Here is a 22,482-nt window from a genome sequence, read left to right on the forward strand (position 1 = left end):
CGGCTAGCTTGGCGGGTGCTTGGCGCTGCCCCGGCTCGAGAGTTTTTGGAGCGACAGCGCCGACTGCACGCGACGGCAAAATGATACTGAGGAGCATCGCAGCGCGCAGTGGTAGGAGAACTCAATTGGACATGACTGCACATACTAACACCATCGATAGCCCCCCGGGCGCTTGCACGACACTCCCGCCAGCCGCTCCGCCCGCTGCAGCGATTTCTCTCCACCGAGACCGAGTCGATCGAGGCCGCTACCGACAACAGTCTCAAGCAGATCCAGTCGATAGAGGCCCAGCTCAACACCCACCTCCAGCAGCCCATCCCGTCCGTCGACCCCGAGACCCATGGCACCTCCGAGTCCGCCTCCGACGATGTCGCTGAGCAGTACTACATGTACAAGCAGCAGTGTACGACCGCCGCCCCATCCTGACTCCACCCTGCTGACGATCCGTAGCCAAGCAGATGGGACATCTGGGAACCCAGATCGAGCCGCACTACCAACCGCACTCCCTCCTGAACCACCCCCCATCGCCCGCCGACGTGACCCTCGAACTGCTCCTCGCCTCCGAGGCCCACCAAGGCCATGTCACTTCCCTATGGAACCCCGCAAACGCACGCTACATCCACGGCATACGGCAAGGCGTCCACATCATCTCGCTCGAAGTCACTGCAGCCCACTTGCGGCGGTCCGCCAAGGTCGTGCAGGAAGTTGCGCGGCGGGGAGGCATGATCTTGTTCGTGGGCACACGCGACGGGCAGGATAGGGCAGTAGCACGTGCTGCCGAGCTAGCCAAAGGATACCACCTATTCGAGCGCTGGATCCCAGGAAGCATCACCAACGGCCAGCAAATTCTCGGCAGGTGCAAGACCAAGGTCGTGAATGAGTTCGACGAGGAGGTCCCCGGCTTCGAAGAGCAGCTCTTCGACCGATCCGTCCTCCGGCCCGACCTGGTCGTCTGCATGAATCCCCTCGAGAACTACGTTCTGCTGCACGAGTGTGCGCTGAACAACATTCCCACCATCGGCGTCATTGACACAAACGCGGACCCCACCTGGGTCACCTACCCTATCCCTGCCAACGACGACAGGTAAGACGTCTCCCACAAGCGGCTACTGTTTCAGGCTAACACACCACAGTCTACGCTGCATACAAGTCATCGCTGGCGTCCTAGGTCGTGCCGGAGAAACCGGCCAAAAGCAACGGCTTGCGGCCGCCGCTGAAGGCCGCATCACCTACCGCCCAGCACAAGGCTTGACATTAGCCAGCACAGATGTGGATGCCAAGAGCGCAGAAAGCGTGAAACCCGAACGCAGATCTGTAGGACGGATGGGTACGAATGTCCCCCTGGAGCAAGTCGACGAAGCAGCGGGACCGATAGACACGGGCTTAGAGGATGCCAATGAAATGGCCACCAAACTGGACGAGGTGGCCAACCACGAGAGCCATCGGACGAGAGAAGGCAGAGATCTCAAAGTCTCCTCATAGAGCGTTTGTATAGCATGTAAATCTACAGTACGAATATTATGCATAGGATCAGGTCTCACCTTCACGCGCACGCTTACTCATGCCGTTATTTGTGTTCAGTTGTCACGCCTCAGGACCACACCAAACATCAAACTATCGAATTTGAGCGCCGTATCTCACGACACCAACTTCACAAGTGCGCATCCAATCTTAAACACCAACAGTAACATTTGCATCCCAAACAAAACATCAACACCATAACATTCCCAGTTCTAAGTTGTGGATCTACAGGATCTCCACGGCACCTATCCGGAACGAGCCTGAGCTCTTTTCCCCCGGAGCCACCCACAGCTGTGCAGCGCACCCAGCCAAAAACACCGCAACGTTGCGATAAAGCCTGGCCCATCACAACCGTGCTAGCAGCAACACGGAACCTGCAACCGCCCGACTAACCCTCTAGCTCAGGCCTAGGAGCCGAGCCGGAAAAAGGAGGAAAAGCACATACCGAGAGTCCCAAGGGCAGACAGAAGAAGCAAGCGTCACATTTGTTCCGATGCAGGAACATGACGTCAATCGTGCTAGTGCATCGACTCGCGATCGGAAGTTTGTGCCGTCATCGAATGAACAGTGCACACGCAGGGCAGCCCCGTAGTATTGGGCGCGCATTTCACCGGAGAGGATTGAAACGTAGTGAGGCGGTAAAGGAAGAAGGGGGAAGGCAAAAGCAGGCGGTGTGGGGGGTTTTAGTAGTTGGTTGGTAGAAGGCGAATGAGAGATATTATTAGGTAGGGGTTAAGTGCAACTTTACGAGACGAAGGCTATCAAAGGGGATGGGTTGTGGAGTTCTATACAGAGAGTTTGTTTTCAGGGCTACACATTAGAGCGATGGTGTGCCAACCCGGCCGTTTACCAAACCATCATAGTGAATGCCACGAAGGGGAAAGGGATTATGGTTGTTTCGAAGCGTCGGCCAAGGTGTTGAAGGTGCTGTATCGCCGGAGTAGCTGGGCTTTCGAGTCCTAGTCGAGATCGTCGGCGCTGGTTTCTGTTGCTTTTGGCGCTGCGGCTGCGGCGGGCGCTGGGGTTTGGCCGTAGAAGTCTAGTTTGCCTTCGCTCTGGAGGACGCCCATACGGTCGTACAGTGAGCGAGCTCGAACATACGGGTCCAGCTTCCAGTAGTTCTGCCTCAGCTGTTCGGCAATGCTATCCCTTTCTTTCCTCTTCTCGTCCGCTGGCGCACCCTCACCGGCGTGTACCCATTCCAGCACGGAAGTCTCGTAGTTGTCGACGATCTGTTGCCTCTCGCTTTGCAGCTCCTGCTTTGGCTTCTCTTCGGCCATCTTGTCGTTCTCACCAGGCACGGGCTCTGGGAACTTGTACTCCCACTTCTCCTCCCCACCTAGTTCAGTTGGAATCTGCGACTTTGGGATGTAGTTGCTGAGATCGTCGATCGTCTTTGCAAAGTGCACCTTGCCGGCGACGACGGGGTCCAGCCAGCCCTTGACGATACTCCACACGGCGTTGAAGACCCAGGGCGCTCGGTAGACGAGAACGGTGCCAAGCGATTCGGGGTAGTTGGCCTCGAAGCACTTGATCATGAACTTCACCGGCGTGTAGTCCATGTTGGCCATAGAGAAGTCAGTCATGTCGAAGACGATAGTCTGTATTCGGTCAATTGTTGCACATAATCCGGAGAAGAGAATAGACTTACGGCTGTGTCAATCGGAGGCCTCAACAGCATGCGTGCGGTCTCAATAGTGTAGACGGTGAATCTTTCCAGACTTTCCTCCGTCTGCTCGCCGGATTTGTGTAACCTCGCGCGAACAAAACACATCGGCCTTCCTTCAATGTCCAATCCGTGTAGATAGCTCTTGCCCATGCGCAGCTGTGTCAGGAAGTCCTCCGCGTTCTTCTTTGTCTTAGCATCGTCGCTGGTAGTTTGCGCAGCGGCGAGCTCTCCGTTCTTCATGATGTCGTCGTCGACATGCATATCGTTCAACCTCCACTGCATGGTAGAGATCATCATGACTAGCGCCTTCTCCACGTCCCATTTCCGTGCGCGGAGGAATCGGAGAAGGAGAGCATCGGGGTGGTCGTGCTTGACCATCATCCAGAAGGTCCTTCGCAGCTCCTCTGGGGGAATGTTGGCGATCGCTGCCTTGAACTCTGCGGTCTGGCCGAACTTGTCGTCATCGGCGGATATCGACAGCCTGCTAATGTCTGACGGGGTCGAGCCTGTCGAAGCAGTCGACGCCTTGTCGTCTGCGCCCTTCTCGCCCTTATTCCTCTTGAACACGTTCAATCGGCTCTTCTTCTTGTCCTTCTTGCCGTCCGCTGCCGCCTCACTTGTGGTCGGTGATGCGACCTCATCGACCGTGCTCGCAGCTTCCGACCCCGCTTCCACGCCGAAAACCTTCATAACGATCCCCCATAGCTCACGCAGCTTCTTGTCCTCTTCTGGTGTGAGTGTTCCCGGTCGCCCGGCGGGGGTGTTCGGTGCCATGACGAGGTACGAGTCTGTGAGGTCTGCGGTGTTGAAATGAGTCGGGGTGGACTTCCTGGCTATCTTGGGCTCTGAAGAGCTCTGTACGAAGGGGACGAGTAGCACGCCGCCAATTGCAATGCCAGCGACTATTCCTACAGTCCACAGGTTGAGTCCGCTTGTCTTGTGAGGTGCCGGTGCCGTGCTTCGCCGACTGTGATGTAGTAGGTTTGCGCGTGTGACCGGATTCGTAGAGCTATAGGGGGCAGGTGGGGCGCCGCGATACTTTGGGTTATACACGGATAGTTGACGCTTGGGTGTAGAGGTGTGCAGAAGTCGTCGTAGGGGCTGTGCGCGAGGCAACATGGAAAAGTGTCAGGTCGCTGAGCTGAGCCTCGTTATGGCAACTGCTCGCGTCTGCTTAGTGTGACGTCGGCAGAGCTTTCCGGATACGTCGGACGAATATGTAGCCGCGATCTACGTACAGAATGCAGCAGCGGGACGCCTTAGAGCAAGCTGCGGGCAAGTGCGTCTTGTGATAGTTTGCTGAACACAAAGTATCCGGAGACATACAGAGAGGCGTACTTTTGGAAGCAAGAACAATGGCATCATCGACCAATTGGTCTTAGCGCGATTGCCCTGCGTGTGGGGTACTGTTTACTTCGTATCAAGCTCCCGAACTAGGACCGCGTTTCAAGATCTCAGAGGCGTCACAGTACCAGACTGCAATTGCGCGACTGTGCTACCAGATTTACAAGGAGATACATCTACCACCGTGCAAACATGGCGTCCACAACACCCACAACAACACCCTCGTACCGGCGCACACGCAGCAAATCACCACGATCACGTCCGACCACGCCCCTCCGCCCGTCTTCCCGCTCCTCATTACGCGACTCATCCCAACGCGGTCGCGCTGCTTCGGCATCTGGCAACGCGCTTGAAGGCTTACAGGATGGATTCGCCGAGTTGAGCGACGCCATGGCAGACCTTGAGCAAAACTTCTTGCAATTGCAACTTATGCACGAGAGCCTGGCACGTTTCTCAGAGAGTTTTGCGGGGTTTCTGTATGGAATGAACATGAATGCTTTCTGCGTAGACTTCCCGGAGGTGAGTGATGGGAGACTGAAGAGAAGATACAGAGGAGAGAGAACGCGGGATGGTACTGACTCGTCACTAGGCTCCTGTTCCAGAATCCTTCAAGCGCCCACAGAACCAACCTGACCAAGGTGCCGCAAACTTGAATCGCTCTCAAGGCCCAGAAGATATGGAAGCCACGTTCTTAACGACCGACACTTCATTCGTCGACAACCCGCCGAGTAGCAAAATCCACTCCAAATTCCAGAACCCACAAACGCCAGCACCGGCTACGAGAACAAGTGGCGTACCTAGAGGAAGAGGGGGAATACCACGAGCAGGCGGACGGGGTGGTATACCTACACGCGGCGGTGCACCTAGAGGAACCAGGGGTGGTACAGGCATAGCAAGAGGTGTCGCTGGACGTGGTCGCGGAGCACGTTGAGAACGTCGGACAAATCTATGGTGATGTCTCGCTGAGTACAATTTTCATGGCAATGAGGAAGCTTGTTCTATGAATGTTCTATTATCCCACATCGTGTAGGGGTTGCATGGCTACATTGCTAACTGTGGTGCAACCTAGTATTAACTTCCAGAGTCACCATCCGTCTATTACTACCATGATCCCTTCGTCCTAAGAAGCTCATTAATCCAAGATGACCTTCATTACCACCGGTCTAGAAAAAAACAGGTATTAGGTGCAGCTATCCACGCTGTCGTCTTCCTTAAGAAAGGGGTATACTGCGACCAAACCCATTAAACCAAAAAAATAAAGCGTCAAAGTCATAAAGAGGAAATATAGGGTATCAAGTGGAAGTTCCACTTCCTAGATAAGAAAATCGTGACCGGTCGATCGATCAAGGGTATCTCGTAAAAATGTCGCCTACGCCAATACTCCAGCAAGACCCTTTGCGTACTGGCTGCTGCTCTCCTTGCGTAGAGCCCATCCCTTGATAGCGATCACTACAGTCGTCCAAGCCATGAGCAGCGCGGTAAGGCCCATGACAACCGTGAAGATGAACATAGCGTCGAGGTTGTACGATTCCAGAGCTGCGACCGTGTCCTTGTTGCTGACCATGAAGGTGATACCACCCGATATCAGACAAAATGCGGTGACGATTTCCGTAGGCGGCCGGGATGGCAGAAACGAAGTCGGCGGTGAGATGTATAGGGTGATGTAGGTAAGACCGCGGGCAAGAGCAAAGGCCATGAACATGCTGCCCCATTGGGTATGGATCATAGTCGAGACCATTGAGCTCTGATGATGAGAGCTCATCATCTTGCCGAGTAACATAATGATTAGGGCCGGGAGTGGGTTCATCGAAAAGCGATATTGGCTAGGCTGCTTCCAGGACTCGTTTTGTAGCGAGCTTGCTTGAGAGGCAACGACTCCGCTGTTAAGAAGGTCGCGTACCTTAGTCGATTCGATGCACATTCCCAACTAGGAAGAATGTCAGCGATATTACACAGAAAAGGAAGGAGCGACCTTTACTCACCAAACCACCACCAAAGAACATCACCGAAATCGAAACATGTTCCAGATCTTGTGCAGTCCATGCATCGCCCCACGCAGCCAGGTGTTCGAGGAAGACGTTTGTGCAGCCGTATAGCCAGATGACGAAGGATTCGGTAAACTCTGCCGACGGTAGTGCCGCTCTCCGACGACCGACGACTTCCTTCGGTGGCTTCACGTTCCAGGCCCATCCGAAATCTGCAAATGCACCCATCCATCGACCCAAGGTAAGGAAGCCGTATAGAAAGAAGATCCCTCCTTTTACTGTGTGCGCCAGGACGTTGAAAACCGCTCCTCCTCTTCCGATGCCGCCGTAGACGATGGCGCCACTTACAATCGCCGCGAAACCCTGTACCAAGATTGTGCGCTCGATGGCAACGTAGAGGAAGCGAATTGCCTTGAGTGTCCGACCAACTGCGAAGCGCGCCACGCTGCGAGAGAAGAAATTGTCCACCGAGGTGTTGCGAAGGAAGCCGCGCTTCTCGTCGTCGCTGTCGTCGTCGTTACCGAAAGAGTCGTCGTCATGTGTGGATCTTCGAAGAGGGGGAGCGAATTGCTGGTTCTCAGACTCCACGCTGGGGGACTGAGAGGGATCATACAGAGAAGCCGAGTTCCGCTCTGTGCCCTGCCCCGAATCCCCTGACCATCGCGACGGCGCGACAGCCTCTTCGTCGTGTACGCGCTCGTATCTGAGCATATTGGCGGTCGTCATTGGCTCCGCAAATTCGTCCGCTTTCGAGTGAAACTCTGACCTACCAGCGTAGGCCTGGATCAGAGCCACGAACACCCATGCCGAAGCGATCCAGGTGATGGCCCATCCTATCTTGCTGTGTGCATTTCCTGCGTACATCTCCGGTGTCTTGTGGTCGTATACGAGGCCGAGTACGAGCGCGAACGCATTGGTGGCGAGGAAGATCATTTGCGAGGGGAGAGTATATCTTGAGCGAGCGATGCTAAACATGACTGCGATTGGCAAGATGACAATCCAGGCCAGGATCTCAAGCCCTATGTGCCAGTACATAAGCGAAGCATGCTCCGATAAACTCCAATAACCTTCAAAGCCATTGTCTTGCGGTTGCGCCTTCGGCATATCATGTGCGCTCATGTCCATTTCCTTGCTATCGCCATGCGCAGCTGCCAACGGTAAGAGCCCGATTAGCAGCGCCGCGGTGGCTATCGTCAAACTCCTGCGATCCGGCATGTATGTTGTGTTCAGAGAAGGATTAGAGTTGTTCAGGTGAAATGTATTGCGCAAAGCTCAGACAACTGAAATAGCAAGACGCAGACCAGTCGTATGAATGGCTACAGTACTTCAGGATGCGCTGTCAAAGCAACAAGAAGATGAGGGATTCAAGGGAGACAGCAGATGTAACAGGAAGAAATGTTTCAATGCATGTGGCCGCCAGCGCCATGGGCCTAGCTCGCATCTATATTGTTTCCGGAAGTTTCGGAACAAGAAGTTTGAGCAAGTCATTGCGACAAGAGTTTGTCAGCTGCGAAACCCATCCGATCGCATGGCATTCTTCGTTGGCTGTGACGTCGGATGTGATTGTCAGGCGCGGCGTGGGTCCGGGCAAGCACGGACAGAGGGCCATTCCGTCAGCCACCGCTAATGGGATTTTGCGAGCAATCCACCCGGCAAAGTTCGCCATGTTAGTCTTAAGGTTGTGGCTGCATCTATCTCATCATGACATTGAAACCTACGGCGACTTTGGCCTGACAATTGAAACGGCCTCGTCGCCTTTGACTTCGTCGCAGACTCAGTGAGTGTGTCACGCCATGCCTGCGACAAGGCGGATATACAAGCGCCTGCATCGGATTCCGGTGACAACGACCATCCGTCTCGGCCTCCCACACTCGACTTGCGCTCGAATCGAAGATTCACATGCGATCTTCACCACCCTGTCTAGGGTACGTCGGAAGCTAAGACCGCGCGCCTGTCATATCCCAGTTTTCCTTCGCGATTTTGCAAAAATTCAACCACCGCTATCTCCAGGCTTTGTCCGAGCTACACACTCACGAAAGACATCATTGGTGCTTACATCAACCATAGTCACCTGCGCCATGTCTCTAATCCACTCAAGCTTTGTTTTCTCTTGGCAATGCACGCTAGAGGCGGATATAATCCCACGCGCAGACCGCAAGATGATCAAGCTCCGATTTCCATGTGTTTTGCTGGCATCCGGCCAGTCCCGGGCTGACACACCTGTGGCTCAATGTGACAGAAACTTGACGAGAAGACATCATGCCATGGTGCCTCAACCCGAAGGTTCAAGATTGTTTCGCAACTAGATAAGGTTCTAGAGCCGCAAAACTCGTTTCGGAGTATTTATCCGCATATTCAAGATCGCCTCACTTCCATTCTGACGCAACATTACAATCAAGAAATGTCGACGTTGAAGGCAGCACTGGGCTCTGCGACCCCGGCTTTGACTCAGACCTCCAAGTTTCTGCCTAGCGCTCGAAATACTCAATAAGCGCACTTGATGCAAATCTGTCACCGATCCTACGAGGTGTAAATCGCGAACATGCGAAAGATGTGGGGCCAGCGGGCATCCATTCGCTTGGACCTCGCAACTATACCTTCTTCGACAGCGATTCTTCATCATCTGATACTGAACGCCAAGTGTCTGACATATCTTTACATACAGTACATCCGGACTTTCGGAAAGCGTAGAACCGACATCGCTGTTTGTTATTGCCGAGGAGGAGACATTACCATGCATGCTGCAATTCGGGTCATACGATCCATCGACCGGGAGAGGACGACAGCCATGGCATGATGTGTATGGCTTGTATTGACGCGTGTCAGTCACTTGAGACTTATGCCCTTCATCAGTATCATCGCCGATGGCTTATATGAAGTCCCCCAATACCTACCTCGATATCTTCATGCGATTTACGTCTGTTGATCTGGTCATGCATGCATTCTGATATGCTCGGGGACGACACCTAGATGCTGCCATAAGACTTACGCTCACGCCCTGTGCAACGAGATATCGCTCTGTATAGCATGACTGGGCACGCATACTGCAGAGCTATTATCATGCAGTCTGCTGGACGTAGTGCCAACCAGCAGAACGAACTGTTGGGCGCGTCAACCAATCAATGATATCCTACGACTCTCGCTAAGCCTTATGGTTTTTAGAAATTACAGACATATTGAGTATCAAACTTGCGAGCTTCAAGAACGTCTGGCTGCTGTGTGGCCTCGCTCCTGACATCGTGATGGACTTGGCGCCAAGCATTCAAAGAGTCCACGTGACCGCGCGGCGGCCGGAAACATCGACGTGCGCGACCTCGGGACCCAATGATCCATCGAGAACCTCGCGCGCAACAGACCCCGACTACCTTCACCCCAGCAAAACTCGCTCCCCCATAAACATGCTCGACATTGAGGACTTCGACGCGGTATATCGCAATCTTCACTACAACGATGGCCTTGTTCAAGAGATCCAATCATACCGGACTGCGCTCGGTGGGCGCACCTTCTTCGAACGGTTACTGACACTCCTAAACATCAAGGGTAAGTCGCGCACAGTGTTGGGCCTCGCCAAATGCTAATTGGGTACAGGAAGCAAGATGTACCCGCCCAAAAGCTCACAACAGCTTCAAGAGCTCCATCAGCGCATAATCTCCTCCAACACAACACTACACAACAAGCACTGTCTTGTGTTCTACCTACTCAAAGATTTATCGGCGCAACACCACGAAGCGACAGAGCTAGCTGAATCGTTCGCGAAAGACGTACACCTCGAGAAGCGATTCTGGACATTCGTTGAAGGACTCTGGTTCCTCGACCACCTCCAATTCGCGACCGCCGTCGGACACCTTACATACCCCGGCATAATACCTACCTTTCCCGACGAGATCATGTACACCCTCTTGACGGGGCAGGATAAAGTGAGCAGCATGGGCATGGCAAGGGATCCAAAAGATGATATACTGGCACTAGCATACTACAACTGTGTACGGCCGCCGCTGGAGGATCAGAAGACCAGGGACGAGTTCGCCAAATACCTTGCAGGTCGCAATGTTACGGAGATGTACCAGTGGATTCACAGCAGACCGGAGTACGAGCAGCGACCACTGCTAGAGATCCTCGTTGAGCAGACGCTGGATCACCAACCTTGGTCTCAGGACCCTGAACACGAGATGTACACGCGAGACGCTAAGGCGTTTGAGCTGGCGGGCTTGCCGTTCAGTGAAGACGAAGAGGAGTTCATCGAGAAGTTCCTGACCGAGGGCAGGGGCAGGACCTTCCAGAGCGCACAAGATCTGGTTATGATGCGCAGGATTGCTACCGGCAAGCTGGCTGATGTTGCGTCTGATATGGGCACACGCGGACGCAGGATAGATGGTGTGAACTGGGAGAGTTTGAAGGATGGTGTGAAGAGGGGGTTGGGGCCCAGGAAGGATGAGAAGAGCTTCGCCGTCTAAGACGAACAGTCTGCGGAAAGTATCCCGTACATACTCCCTGTTTACTAGTGCATAGCGAAGGCGTTTGGTACAAATTCAACGCGGTGCTTTGGCCCTAGCACACCTGCCTCGGATCGTCTCACTAGTTGCTTAGCAGGATGCTGCAGCATCACCTCTTGGCAGCTCCTTTGTTCGGAACACTACTCGGGCGTCAATCGTATTTCGTTTCCTTCGATGTTGACTACAGCGCCACGGCTGACCAGTGCCGTTTCTTGAAGTCCGCGCTACTTGGCAGCTGAATCCCACTAGTGTTGGTGCTCAGTACTCAGCTGCTTGCATTCATCGAAGGCACTCCTCGTTCCTCACTTTAAAGTTATTCAAGGTATTGTTACATTAAAATCGTATGTGGTAACGCGGAAAGTACATCGGGTAACACTATGGAGCGGAGGTCTCAAGCGAAAAGAAGACGATGCAAAAGCGAGCGCGAAATCAATACACATATGAACTCCCAGCTGATCTTGGCGTGTTCGCTCCACTCCCCATTGGGCTCGAGCCTGGACTCAAGCCACCTCTTCGCCTGTCAGCCCCGAAGAACCTTTCCAGCTCTTCCGCCGGCCCGAGTACATCCTGATAATAGCTACTTTCGATGCTCTTCTCCGTCATAATATCATTGTCTTGCAGTACATTAAGACAGAAAAACACCATGTTTCCCAATAACATGTTGCTCCTCAGCTCGACCTGCGATGCGACATCGTGAGCACTGACCTCCTCGCCATCGTTGATGTACAAGCGTGTCTTGTGGGTCGCGGTGTCGAAATCGATGTACGAAAATGGTGATTTGAGTGCTATCTCGGCGAGGACGAGTCCGATGCGGAAGATTTGGATGTGTTTGGAGAGATCGCGACCATCTCTCCTTTGGCGATTCATTTGGTAGCATTGGTTCAGGGTACGTGTTGTCATCGATGAGCCAGGCGCTGCGGTCAGCATGCTAGCCCACTTCCCATCCTTCGTTCTCCGCCAGCGTACATTCGAGCAGTCGAGGAATGACAACCATTGGCTTCCTATCAATCGGAAACAGCCTTGGGCGATGCCAGTCGCTATCGCATTTTGGTCTTGAGAGTATAGCGTTTGTGAGCCGAGGTAGACGTTCTGATCGCGAATCACACTCGATAGGGCTTCCTTGTACTGCAAGTCAGAGAGAAGGTTTGTTGGTGGTTTCTTGACCGTGAAGCCTGCTGATGTTGACAAAGGCGGTATCAGGTAGCAGTTATCCTGCGTCCTGTTCATGAGACTTGACACAGCAGTAGCGAAATTCTTCGGCACCAAAGCTGGTTCATAGATAGCCTTAAGGGTCACAGGATGGACGATGATCTCATGGCTCGCCCCGTTCATGTTGAGCAAGAACGCGAAGTCGCGCTTATGAATGCGAGGGATGGATAAACCGAGATGTAGTCGATTGTTCTGGCTGGAGTCGCTGCATCGGTGTAATCGCTCAGCATCTTTTTGGGCGCGAACGGCGTCCAGAACCCTGCTCTGTATCGTATCCGTCCTTCCGTCTCCGACCTTGATTATCACTCGCCGTCCAGGGAGTCGCTTGACTTCCGAGAAGATCTCTGCGTGCTCTCGCTCGAGGTAAAAGTCGGTAAAACGTTCGAGCATGGTCAGCTTTTGGTATAATCGCCTGAGACGCTCTTCCAGATCGTTTGCTTTTCCAAAGACGCTCAACTCGAATCTGCGCGACCATGTGGTGTTGTGGCGAATTCTCCAAAGACACTCCTTGACCCGATCCTCGTTACTCAAGTGCTGAGTTTCTCCATAATATCCTCTTCTAGACTCGAAATTAAGGGCAAGGCCTCTGACTCGTTTGATGTCGCTCTTGATACTTCCGGTGATCACATTCACAGTACCGATTGTGGCCGTGATCCTTTCGTGCCCTTCTTTTCCAAACAAGATCCTGGTGTGAACATGGGGTCGATGCACTTGGATGTCATATTTCTGTTGCCAGCTGTCTAGAGATAGTTTCGCATAGTCAAGCCCTTCTTTGATGTCGAAGAGTCGTTCGGATAGTCGTCTCCATTGTCTGATTTCAAGGGCAAAGGTGTGTAGAGCCTGTCCTGCTGTATAGAGGCCAGAGATAACGCCAAGAACTTCAGCCATGGCTCGTCCAGCTGGAGTGTTGGGTCGAGTTGAAAATGCGGTTGAGATGTATCTTCTATGACGCCAAGGAGCAGTAAACTCGCGTGCGGCACAGTCGGGAAAACTTTGAGTCGTGTAACCGCAATAGCTACCGAGCGCAGGAACTGTATGGTGCAATTTCGTGTAAGATGTAGTGCGAGTCCAGGATATCAGCGCGGTCGGATGGGGGCTGGGCCATCTTTTAGAGGCGGCAGCCTGAAGTAGTTTCGACATTAAATGGGCGGCCTCATGACCCACGAACTATTGCGGCTGAACAGATGCGAACATCAGCTCACCGGCATTGGTGTGGGGTATTGAGGTGACATTGGTCGGAATTGGCTCCATGCATAGCGGCACAGGGATGACGTTACCGTTTGGTGGTGCTCAGCCCCCAACGGCCCCCAAAGGCGTCTGAAGTCAGCTGCCTGATCAGGCAATTGGGTCGCACTGTTCATATGAGCGTGGCATTCCTACATCTTTTCATTTCTGTTGAGTTCTCGACCCCACTGACAAATTTCTCTTGACACTGGGCGCAGTACCAGACAGAACGTTCCATGCATACCACGGAGCAGGTTTCTTCGTTATAGACACATACCTGCCTTTGTTCGTACCACGTAAAAAGCTTTTGATCGTTTCCGTTCCTCCATTAGTTGCGACTCCGTGCGATGGCGACCATTTCAACCGACTTCCTAGAAGTCGACGAACGTCATCGGAATCCCAGTCATACTCGGTCGCGCTCAGGAGGCTACGTCGATACCATAGAAGAAAAGGCGAGATGGGATCGAAGGAGTCGCGAACAAGAGATGAAACGCTATCATGACAGTCGGCATGGTACAGCCTCATTTCCACGAATTTCTAACTCTCCTACAACGCCTGACCGACTCGGCGTCCCCGTCTTCGAAACTACTGGGAGGATGCGATCGAGTTCAGAAGCTGGTCAAAGGGACAGAAGGTCAGAACGACGGTACAACACTCAGGAGGTCCGGCCCAGCGCGATACCAGTTTCCGGCTACGACTTGACCAACGAGCCAGTCCTGTCAAGTCAACTACCTGTAAGGTACGAAGGCAAGCCGCAGCACCAGAAGAAACCAAGCATCAAAGTGGAAATCCACCAAGACAATCCTCCATTGCCCACAAGCGATCTGGCTTTTAGGGTGAAGCGAAGCCCGAGCGCTAGCCCAAGATCACCCACTGCACGGCCGGAACTTCAGTACCAATATGCGACGCTACAAAACAAACTGGACCAGATCAGTAGCACGTGTGCTCCATACATGGATGTTGAGGCTGCGGAACCTCAAGATCTCACGTTCGACAAGATAGTAGAACACACTAAAGCTTTTGCATTCGATCTGCAAGTGTGGGCTCATCTTTCAAACCTCGAGGGTATGGCTACGGTGGATAAGCATAAGAGAGAAGTCGTGGATGCCGCATCGCGAAGCCTAGCCCGACTGTTGTATCTGGTGGCAGAATTACACGACGCTTGCTCCAATGCGAAGCCGAGGGACCTGAAGTTCAAAAAGCTTCCTGAGATCGACGACGAGACGTTATTCGAGGACGGAGATGACGACAGGTATGTGATTTCGAGACGTCGACGGAAACTTCTCTGACTTAGAATATCAGCGGTGAACCAGACCCTACAGAAACCTTAAGCTTCATCATTCATTCCAGCCTAGACGGCATTGAGCTGCAAATCCAGAATCTGAAGAGATTGAGTCGAACATTGCAAGAGGCCACACAGGATGCAAAAGATGAGGTCGTGGCAGTCGCGAAGCTCGTAACGGAAACCGTGCAGTACTTCGGCTCGGAAGAGGCACTACATCGCTATGGGATCAATGAGAAGATCTCTGGGAGGAGAGGTTTGGAAGAAGCAAGGTACACGAATTCGCATTAGTCGCGTGAAGTTCAGGAGTGTGGTAAAGATGATGGAGACCAAGTAGCGTTTCGTACAGGCTGATAATGAAATTGAGGTACATTTTGACGCGTCTCGTTGTCGCGTTAAGTTGGTGATAAGGGATGGAAACGCGCGCGTTGCTGTGGCTGCCGCCGCCAGCCGCTCTAGCGTCGGCTCCACGACCGGAAGCTTGGGGGCATGACGTAGCGCATCAACATCTAGAACAGTGTGCCGTTAACTTGATTTGATACAGGAAATGTTCTGAAGGTTCTTTCCAATTCTAGTTGCGCTGGTTAACGTGCGAAAGAGATCTCAGTCATGCTGGATTCCATCTCGCGACATGTCGCTTATCCGCCCAGTTCTACCAGGCCCGGCTCCGCCGCTGACAGTAGAAACCATGAGCACGGTCTCGCATGGCCAAACACCCACGAATCCGACACCGCGTCGTTGCTACATCAAATCAAATCAAAATTCATTCGTGGAAGGCACTTGTTGCACATACAGGTTCAAGATAAGAGTATATTGCGGTCTTCTGAAGATTCAAAAGAGAAAAGGATATTTACAGCGCAGCAAAAGGAATGACTGCGAAGCTCTGACGACATGCCAGAACTGAGAATGGAATGTGCGTCACCCCAGATGAGAAAGGCTCAAGCCATCACCACAAAAGGCTACGACTACCATTTACGAGCACTTGGTAACGCTGGGTACGTTGGAGCACTTGTCGTAGGTCTTGCCGCCATTTACGGAAACATCTGTCCAGGTCCAGCCAGTGCAGGAGCCCTTTCCGCAGGTAACGACGACGTCGTAGCCACTGCTGGAGACATCACCAGTGACGTTGTCGAGCGTCAAACCGGTGATGGGGACGCCAGTATCAGCGTCACCGTGGAGGTCACCACCGTCGTAGTTTTGTTCAATGAGGACGCCATACTTGGAGATCTCAGACAGGGTAATGTCTTCGTAGGTGACCTTGTTGATCTTGCCGGTCGTTCCAGCGCGAGCCTTGACGCGGACGCCGTTGACAGACTTGGTGATCTCGGAGTTCGAGAAGGTAACCGTATCGACCGTGTTGTCGTCACGACCACCGACAGAGCCGATGGAGAGACCGTGTCCACCAGAGCAGAGGCCGTTCTTGAAGGTAATATCCTATCCGTATTGTTAGCAGGTGTCATCACCTCAATCCCCAGGGGATACATACGGTACCAGAGTTCACGGCAACACAATCATCCTGGTTGTAGACCTTTGCACCGTCGATGATGACGTTGCTGCTCGAGCCAATGTCGAAACCATCCGTGTTGTGACCTTGCTCGTCCTTGTCGCCTTCCGAGGCATCGATGGTCATGTCGGTAATGGTGAGACCGTCACATCCGTTGATACTGACTACTTGAACGGGAGGGTTCTTGATGGTAATGCCGGTGATGGAGGAGTCGGTGAGCTTGTGTGCGGAGAAGAACTTGGGCTTCGTCTTTCCGCCGTTTCCACCCTCACCGTCCCACCAACGAGCGCCGTCACCATCGAGGACGGATCCCTCAGCACCCTTGACAGTGATTTTGGTTCCACGGATGTCAAGAAGAGGTCTGAGAGTTGGTTCATGAAGTCAGTGCATGTCTCATAGATTTGTACTTGGATATTGCTTACCCTTTCCACTCTTTGTAGCCCCAAGTTGTGGTACCCTCGAAGATGACGGTGGTATCGTCAGCCAAGCTGGAGAGGTCCAGAGTAGTGCCTGAAGGAACAGCAACGTCCGAGAGGACCATGGTAGCACATGATGACTGCGACTTAGAAGCCTCAGCAGCTCCGTTCGAGCCCGAAAAGGTGCAGCTGGAGGCACGTTTCACGACTTCGGGCTTGGGTGCAGGAGTGATGGCCGGGGCTGGGGCTGCCACAGCGGACGCCGCCAGCGACGTGAAGAAGATACCAAGAGTCAAGGCGACCATTGTGAAAGATGCTTGATTTGAAGAAAGGCTTAAAAGAGCGAGTGAAGTGCTTGGTTGCTTGGCCTACATGCTTGGTACGCCACACATATATACGAATTCCTAGTAATGGTACACACGAGCGAATGACTTAGCCACCAACTAATTACTGATACATCGAATCTACATTTGACGGGATCATAATTTCCCGATTCAAGATTCTCCATACTGACAGATGAGGGATTGTTTCGAGATCCTCCACCAAGTGGGGAGCAAGAGGAAGAGATGAGAAGGACTTGGTCGCTCGAAGCAACGCTTGTTCAGTGCGTGGGTGTGGTCAGGGGAGATTTGTTTCGGAAAATCCTCCAATGAGTGGGACCCGCCCGATTTCCACTTTTCCAAGCCTGTCGTTCGAAGGTACCCTCGTGAACATGTCAATGCATAGCCAGAGTTGCGTGACAAGCCTCGGAAAGAACGGAAACTAAAAGGCTTGACTCTGCTCCAGCCCACTTCAGCGCAGTGGTGTGGGAAAGCTCTCTTCCATCGTGTGAAGTAGCGTACCGGAAATGGCTAGTACGTCCACCGGCCATAGATTGGGAATCTGCGTTATTCCCAGCCACCTCACGATGTCTCCTGACAACACCTATGGGCGTTTACTAAACACCAGCAAAGGATGCAAATTACATGTCATGTTCCTCCATGACGTGCACATACTTCCTCCCTTCCTGTTGTGGTAATCCTCCCGTTGGGGCAAGCTTCCAAGGTTCCTTCACGCGCCCTCGGCATCTCGGGCGAATGACGTTCCATCCGCCTCCGCAAACGCCACACATCTGGGGTCGCTAGTACCTTGCATATTACCCCGCTGAGCATTTCTTCCATGGCAAACATTATACCGTCAATGAGATCGTTCCGCGACGCGCAGGTCCGGATGGCGATCTTTGGCCGCGGCTGAAGTCCACGGGCTAGTTGCACGCGAGATCGAGAGCTATGTCGTAGAGCAAAAGTCGCGTCGCGTCTCATGAACTTTTCTTAATCACCGAGGAAGTCAAGATGCGGTTCTTTCATCTGTTCGCTGTCGCGATCTCGCTGTTCTTTGGTGTATTGGCGACCGATAATGGCCTGCAAACGGATGTGGAGTGGGATAATGGATCGCTCATGGTTAATGGCGAGCGCGTCATGATCATGAGTGGGGAATTCCGTACGTTGATGGTTTAGATGAATAAAGGGTAAATGAGATGAGTGCTAACTCAACTTTCGCATCTACCAGACTATGCTCGCCTCCCAGTACCTGAGCTATGGCTCGACGTCTTCCAGAAGTTCAAGGCGAACGGCATGAACGCCGTTTCAATTTACTTCTTCTGGTCGTACCATTCGGCATCGAAAGGCGCATACGACTTCACAACACCGGGGAAAGATATCCAGCGCCTGTTTGATATGGCCAAGGAAGCCGGACTTTACGTCATCGCACGACCAGGTCCATACTGTAACGCGGAGACAAATGGAGGTGGCTTCGCTCTATGGACCAGCGACGGAAGTGGTGGCAAGTATAGAACTTCGGATGAGACATACAGACAAGCCTGGTCAGAATGGATAGCGGAAGTTGGCGAGATCATCGCAAAGAACCAGATCACCAACGGCGGACCTGTCATCCTAGCGCAAGTCGAAAACGAACTGCAACAAACCCGTTACGAAGCCAACAACACACTGGTCATCTACATGGAACAGTTGAAGTCCGCCTTTAAAGACGCAGGCATCGTCGTACCTTTGTCACACAACGAGAAGGGCTTCAGGTCGAAGAGTTGGTCCACTGACTACAACAATGTTGGCGGCGCGATCAACGTTTACGGTCTGGATAGTTACCCTGGCGGCATGAGCTGCACAAACCTCGACACTGGATTCAACCTACCCAGGACTTACTACCAGTGGTTTCAGGAGGTCTCACCTACTCAGCCAGAGTATCTGCCCGAATTCGAAGGTGGATGGTTTCAGCCATGGGGTGGCTACTTCTTCGACCAGTGTTTGGCTGAGCAGAGCCCGGAATTTGCAGATGTCTTCTACAAGGGCTTGATCGGACAGCGAGCTAGCCTTCTGAACTTGTACATGGCTTACGGAGGCACGAACTGGGGCCATTCAGCAGCTCCCGTTGTATACACTAGCTACGATTATGACGCACCGCTACGCGAGACACGAGAAGTCCGCGACAAGTTCAAGCAGTACAAACTTCTCGCACTCTTCACCCGTGTCAGTAAGGGTCTTCACAACACGTTTATGGAGAACAATGGCACCGCAAACGCGGTCGACAACTCCGCAATCTGGACTTGGCAGCTCAAGAGCCGCGATACGGAGGGTAGGTTCTACCTTGCTGAGAACAACAACACTCGTACCCGCGCTGTTACCGATTTCTCTATAACGGTCAAGACATCTGAAGGCGATGTCAAGATCCCCAGCATGCAGCTTGCGGGCCGTCAGAGTCGATGGGTAGTCACGGACTATGCTGTGGGTGACGAAACGCTGCTCTACTCGTCAGCTGAGATCGCTACCTACGGCCTCTTTGATCGATCTGTCCTCGTATTCTACACCCGCGAAGGCCAGACAGGAGAGTTTGCGTTCAAATCGCAAGGCAACGTAACCTTCGAGGCATACGGTGCGGAGTCAGACCTTGCGAGTAAGCCGGCCAATAGCACCTACTCAAGCTTCTCGTACACCCAAAGCAAGGGTGCGACAGTCGTTAAATTCTCCAACGGCGTTCTTGCTTATATGCTTGATATACCGACTGCATGGACCTTCTTTGCGCCATCAACGACAGATGACCCTAACGTCACACCCGACCACCAGATCTTCGTGCTCGGGCCATATCTCGTCCGCTCAGCCAGTGCATCAGGCGGCACAGTTTCCGTTGTTGGTGACAATACAGATGCGACGACTATCGAGGTATACGCCGGCTCTGATGCGGAGACGATATCCTGGAATGGAAAGGAGCTCGCTACGACGAAGACTCCCTATGGTGCTCTCACTGCGAAGATCGCTGGAACCGCAGAACGCGAGATCACTCTTCCAGAGCTCTCCAACTTCAAGGCTGCTGAGTCTTCGCCCGAGACACAACCATCGTACGATGACAGCAACTGGGTTGTAGCCAACAAGAACACCACCCTGAGCCCAGTGAAACCACTCACTCTTCCCGTACTTTTCAGCAGTGACTACAAGTACTACACTGGCGCCAAGATCTACCGCGGATACTTCTCCGACAAAACCGCATCATCACTCAACATCACAGTCCAAGGTGGTGTCGCGGCTGGCTGGGGTGCTTGGCTCAACGGGCAATCAATCGGTTATCACCCCGGTAATGCATCGCTTACTTCAACAACAGCCTTGCTCACGTTCAAGAACGTTACATTGAAGGACGAAGGGAACGTTTTGACAGTGATAACCGACTACACTGGTCACGACCAGACCTCCACAGGCCCCGCGGGCGCCGAAAACCCTCGCGGTATACTAGGTGCACAACTCTTCAGCGGCAACAACACCAAACTTTCCTTCGACCAATGGAAGATCCAAGGTAACGCAGGTGGAGAGCGTAACATCGATCCCGTGCGCGGTCCAATGAACGAAGGCGGTCTGTACGGCGAACGCCTCGGCTGGCACCTGCCCGGTTTTGACACGTCTTCCTGGGAAGATGCCAGTCCCACTGTCGACGGCGTCCAAGGCGCCGGTATCCGCTGGTTTACAACCACATTTTCCCTTTCCGTCGACTCCGACCTCGACGTTCCAATCGGCATTGAACTCGGTGCGCCGAAAGGTACCATTGCACGCATGCTTCTCTTCGTCAACGGCTACCAGTACGGCAAATACGTACCCCACATTGGACCTCAGACTCGCTATCCCATTCCTCCCGGTATCCTCAACATGAGGGGCGAGAATGTGATGAGTGTGGCGATGTGGGCGCAGACTGAGGCTGGTGCCAAGTTGGACACGCTGAAATTGATCGAGTATGCGAGGTATGAGAGCGGGTTTGCTTTCAGTGAGATTGATGGGAAGACGTTGCAGCCGGGGTGGGTGGATAGGAGTGAGTACGCGTAAGCGGTCTTTGGCTTGTCACTTTGTAGAGTTGTGGCATATACTCAGCATACAGATATCAATCTTTTCTTTTTAGGTACAATGGACATTAACGCCAAATATCTTTTAGTAAAAGCGCCTGTTCGTTAATATACCACAATGAGACCGCGGTCTTTGTAATACTTTCGATACATCTCCAGGATGTTCATCGTGTTGTGATCTAGACCTTCCAACTCGTTGTCTTCAAGCATCAGCCCTCCAGGCAATGCAGTCACGATGAATATTGCTTTGACAAGTTCTTCAACAGCTTCATCATTGATAATCATGCGGACAAGCTGAGCATATAGCTCGAGTATAGACTTAGAATAGTCAGGCGTTATAGAGTTATCTTCGAGGTTCTGTGAATCACACAGTCCTAATAACGCGTATACACGGTCGCGTCGATCCGCGCAACCACGCCGTCTGGAGAAGCTGCAAGTCCAAGCGACCAAAACCGCGATATTTCCACGTCCGAATATCTTGACGTGCTCGTGTATCACACCGATGGCCAGTGAATCTTGAAAACTTGGCCGCTTCTTGATACTATGAGTTGAAAAGTACTCGTACCAGGTGTCATAAAGCGAAGAAACCAGTTCACCGGTGGTTTTGTGAGAACCACACTGCAGAATTATCTGTCGTGCCAGAGTGTACTCTTGTATAATCCAGATCCGACTCCAGTAAGGCGAGTCAAAAAGATCCATAATGGAGGGTCCATATACTTTGTACCAGCGTTTGAAAACCCTATGATCATCGTCATTATGAAAAACTGGTATCCTCTTCATGGCACGTTCCCATTGAGCCGAGAACTTTGTAGCAGTTCCGAGCCAAGCTATAACAAGCTGAGCTTCCGAGTAGATTCTTCCCATCATTGAGACTTGATGGTTACGCTCCGGATTACTCGATTGATCAATGCAGACAGCATCTATCCAGAAATCGCAGGTTCGTCGATCTTCCCTTGCTTGGTGAAGAAAGTTCCAGAGGTTCTCGCGTACAATGAAGGGCTCGCCGTTGACCTGAATCTCTCTCGTAGGCGTTGGTGGACCCCAGACGTAGGAAAGTGCAGTATATTTGGGCGATTCCTGGAGGGCGACTACACGGAGAGTGCAATCTATCACAGCTGTCTCGTCATCCGTTGGGAGTATCTCAAGAAGTCGGATATTCGTGCTGCCATCGATGTGGAGCGGAGTGTCTTCGTACACGTTGAGATGATGAAAGGCGAGTGCGGCGTTGGTCATAATGAGTAGAAGTCGATGCGCATGTGTAGCAGGAACCGAGGAAGGAAGACACGAGGGAACTCGGTAAGGTCGACGAGTGCTATGAGGCTAGGGCGCAGCTGCCTGCGGCTGCGCGAAGCCTAAGGGCAAGCGCTAAAGCGAAGCTAGATTGATCACTAGCAGCAGCGGATGTGTAGCGAATACAGTGCGCGTAAACATCTAAATCTTGCACATGCTTTTTGTTCCAT

General features: G+C 52.7%; 9 protein-coding genes across 9 annotated transcripts; 5 read left to right on the forward strand and 4 right to left on the reverse strand.

Annotated features, from left to right (window-relative positions):
* Positions 1-80: 80 nt before the first annotated feature.
* Positions 81-1,482, forward strand: J4E88_001668 (uncharacterized protein; the record flags this gene model as incomplete). Its single annotated transcript, XM_049395337.1, has 4 exons — positions 81-111; positions 161-403; positions 451-1,084; positions 1,134-1,482. 4 exons carry the CDS (start codon positions 81-83, stop codon positions 1,480-1,482), a joined length of 1,257 nt encoding a protein of 418 aa, XP_049259201.1.
* Positions 1,483-2,480: 998 nt separating this feature from the next.
* On the reverse strand, positions 2,481-4,309 carry J4E88_001669 (uncharacterized protein; the record flags this gene model as incomplete). Its single annotated transcript, XM_049395338.1, has 2 exons — positions 2,481-3,122; positions 3,173-4,309. 2 exons carry the CDS (start codon positions 4,307-4,309, stop codon positions 2,481-2,483), a joined length of 1,779 nt encoding a protein of 592 aa, XP_049259202.1.
* Positions 4,310-4,726: 417 nt separating this feature from the next.
* On the forward strand, positions 4,727-5,465 carry J4E88_001670 (uncharacterized protein; the record flags this gene model as incomplete). The annotated part of the gene is made up of 2 exons (XM_049395339.1): positions 4,727-5,053; positions 5,124-5,465. 2 exons carry the CDS (start codon positions 4,727-4,729, stop codon positions 5,463-5,465), a joined length of 669 nt encoding a protein of 222 aa, XP_049259203.1.
* A 438-nt stretch (positions 5,466-5,903) lies between these two features.
* J4E88_001671 (uncharacterized protein) lies at positions 5,904-7,734 on the reverse strand (the record flags this gene model as incomplete). The annotated part of the gene is made up of 2 exons (XM_049395340.1): positions 5,904-6,461; positions 6,517-7,734. 2 exons carry the CDS (start codon positions 7,732-7,734, stop codon positions 5,904-5,906), a joined length of 1,776 nt encoding a protein of 591 aa, XP_049259204.1.
* Positions 7,735-9,917: 2,183 nt separating this feature from the next.
* On the forward strand, positions 9,918-10,973 carry J4E88_001672 (uncharacterized protein; the record flags this gene model as incomplete). The annotated part of the gene is made up of 2 exons (XM_049395341.1): positions 9,918-10,059; positions 10,108-10,973. The coding sequence occupies 2 exons, from the start codon at positions 9,918-9,920 to the stop codon at positions 10,971-10,973; spliced, it is 1,008 nt and encodes a 335-aa protein (XP_049259205.1).
* Positions 10,974-11,441: 468 nt separating this feature from the next.
* On the reverse strand, positions 11,442-13,109 carry J4E88_001673 (uncharacterized protein; the record flags this gene model as incomplete). The annotated part of the gene is made up of 1 exon (XM_049395342.1): positions 11,442-13,109. One exon carries the CDS (start codon positions 13,107-13,109, stop codon positions 11,442-11,444), a length of 1,668 nt encoding a protein of 555 aa, XP_049259206.1.
* An 834-nt stretch (positions 13,110-13,943) lies between these two features.
* Positions 13,944-15,018, forward strand: J4E88_001674 (uncharacterized protein; the record flags this gene model as incomplete). Its single annotated transcript, XM_049395343.1, has 3 exons — positions 13,944-13,949; positions 14,108-14,697; positions 14,748-15,018. 3 exons carry the CDS (start codon positions 13,944-13,946, stop codon positions 15,016-15,018), a joined length of 867 nt encoding a protein of 288 aa, XP_049259207.1.
* Positions 15,019-15,699: 681 nt separating this feature from the next.
* J4E88_001675 (uncharacterized protein) lies at positions 15,700-16,952 on the reverse strand (the record flags this gene model as incomplete). Its single annotated transcript, XM_049395344.1, has 3 exons — positions 15,700-16,161; positions 16,214-16,592; positions 16,654-16,952. 3 exons carry the CDS (start codon positions 16,950-16,952, stop codon positions 15,700-15,702), a joined length of 1,140 nt encoding a protein of 379 aa, XP_049259208.1.
* Positions 16,953-17,978: 1,026 nt separating this feature from the next.
* On the forward strand, positions 17,979-21,005 carry J4E88_001676 (uncharacterized protein; the record flags this gene model as incomplete). Its single annotated transcript, XM_049395345.1, has 2 exons — positions 17,979-18,126; positions 18,196-21,005. 2 exons carry the CDS (start codon positions 17,979-17,981, stop codon positions 21,003-21,005), a joined length of 2,958 nt encoding a protein of 985 aa, XP_049259209.1.
* Between the last annotated feature and the right edge of the window lie 1,477 nt (positions 21,006-22,482).

The sequence above is a fragment of the Alternaria novae-zelandiae genome, assembly GCF_023758075.1.
Source record: "Alternaria novae-zelandiae strain BMP 2774 chromosome Unknown scaffold_2, whole genome shotgun sequence".
Taxonomy (NCBI): Eukaryota; Fungi; Ascomycota; class Dothideomycetes; order Pleosporales; family Pleosporaceae; genus Alternaria; species Alternaria novae-zelandiae.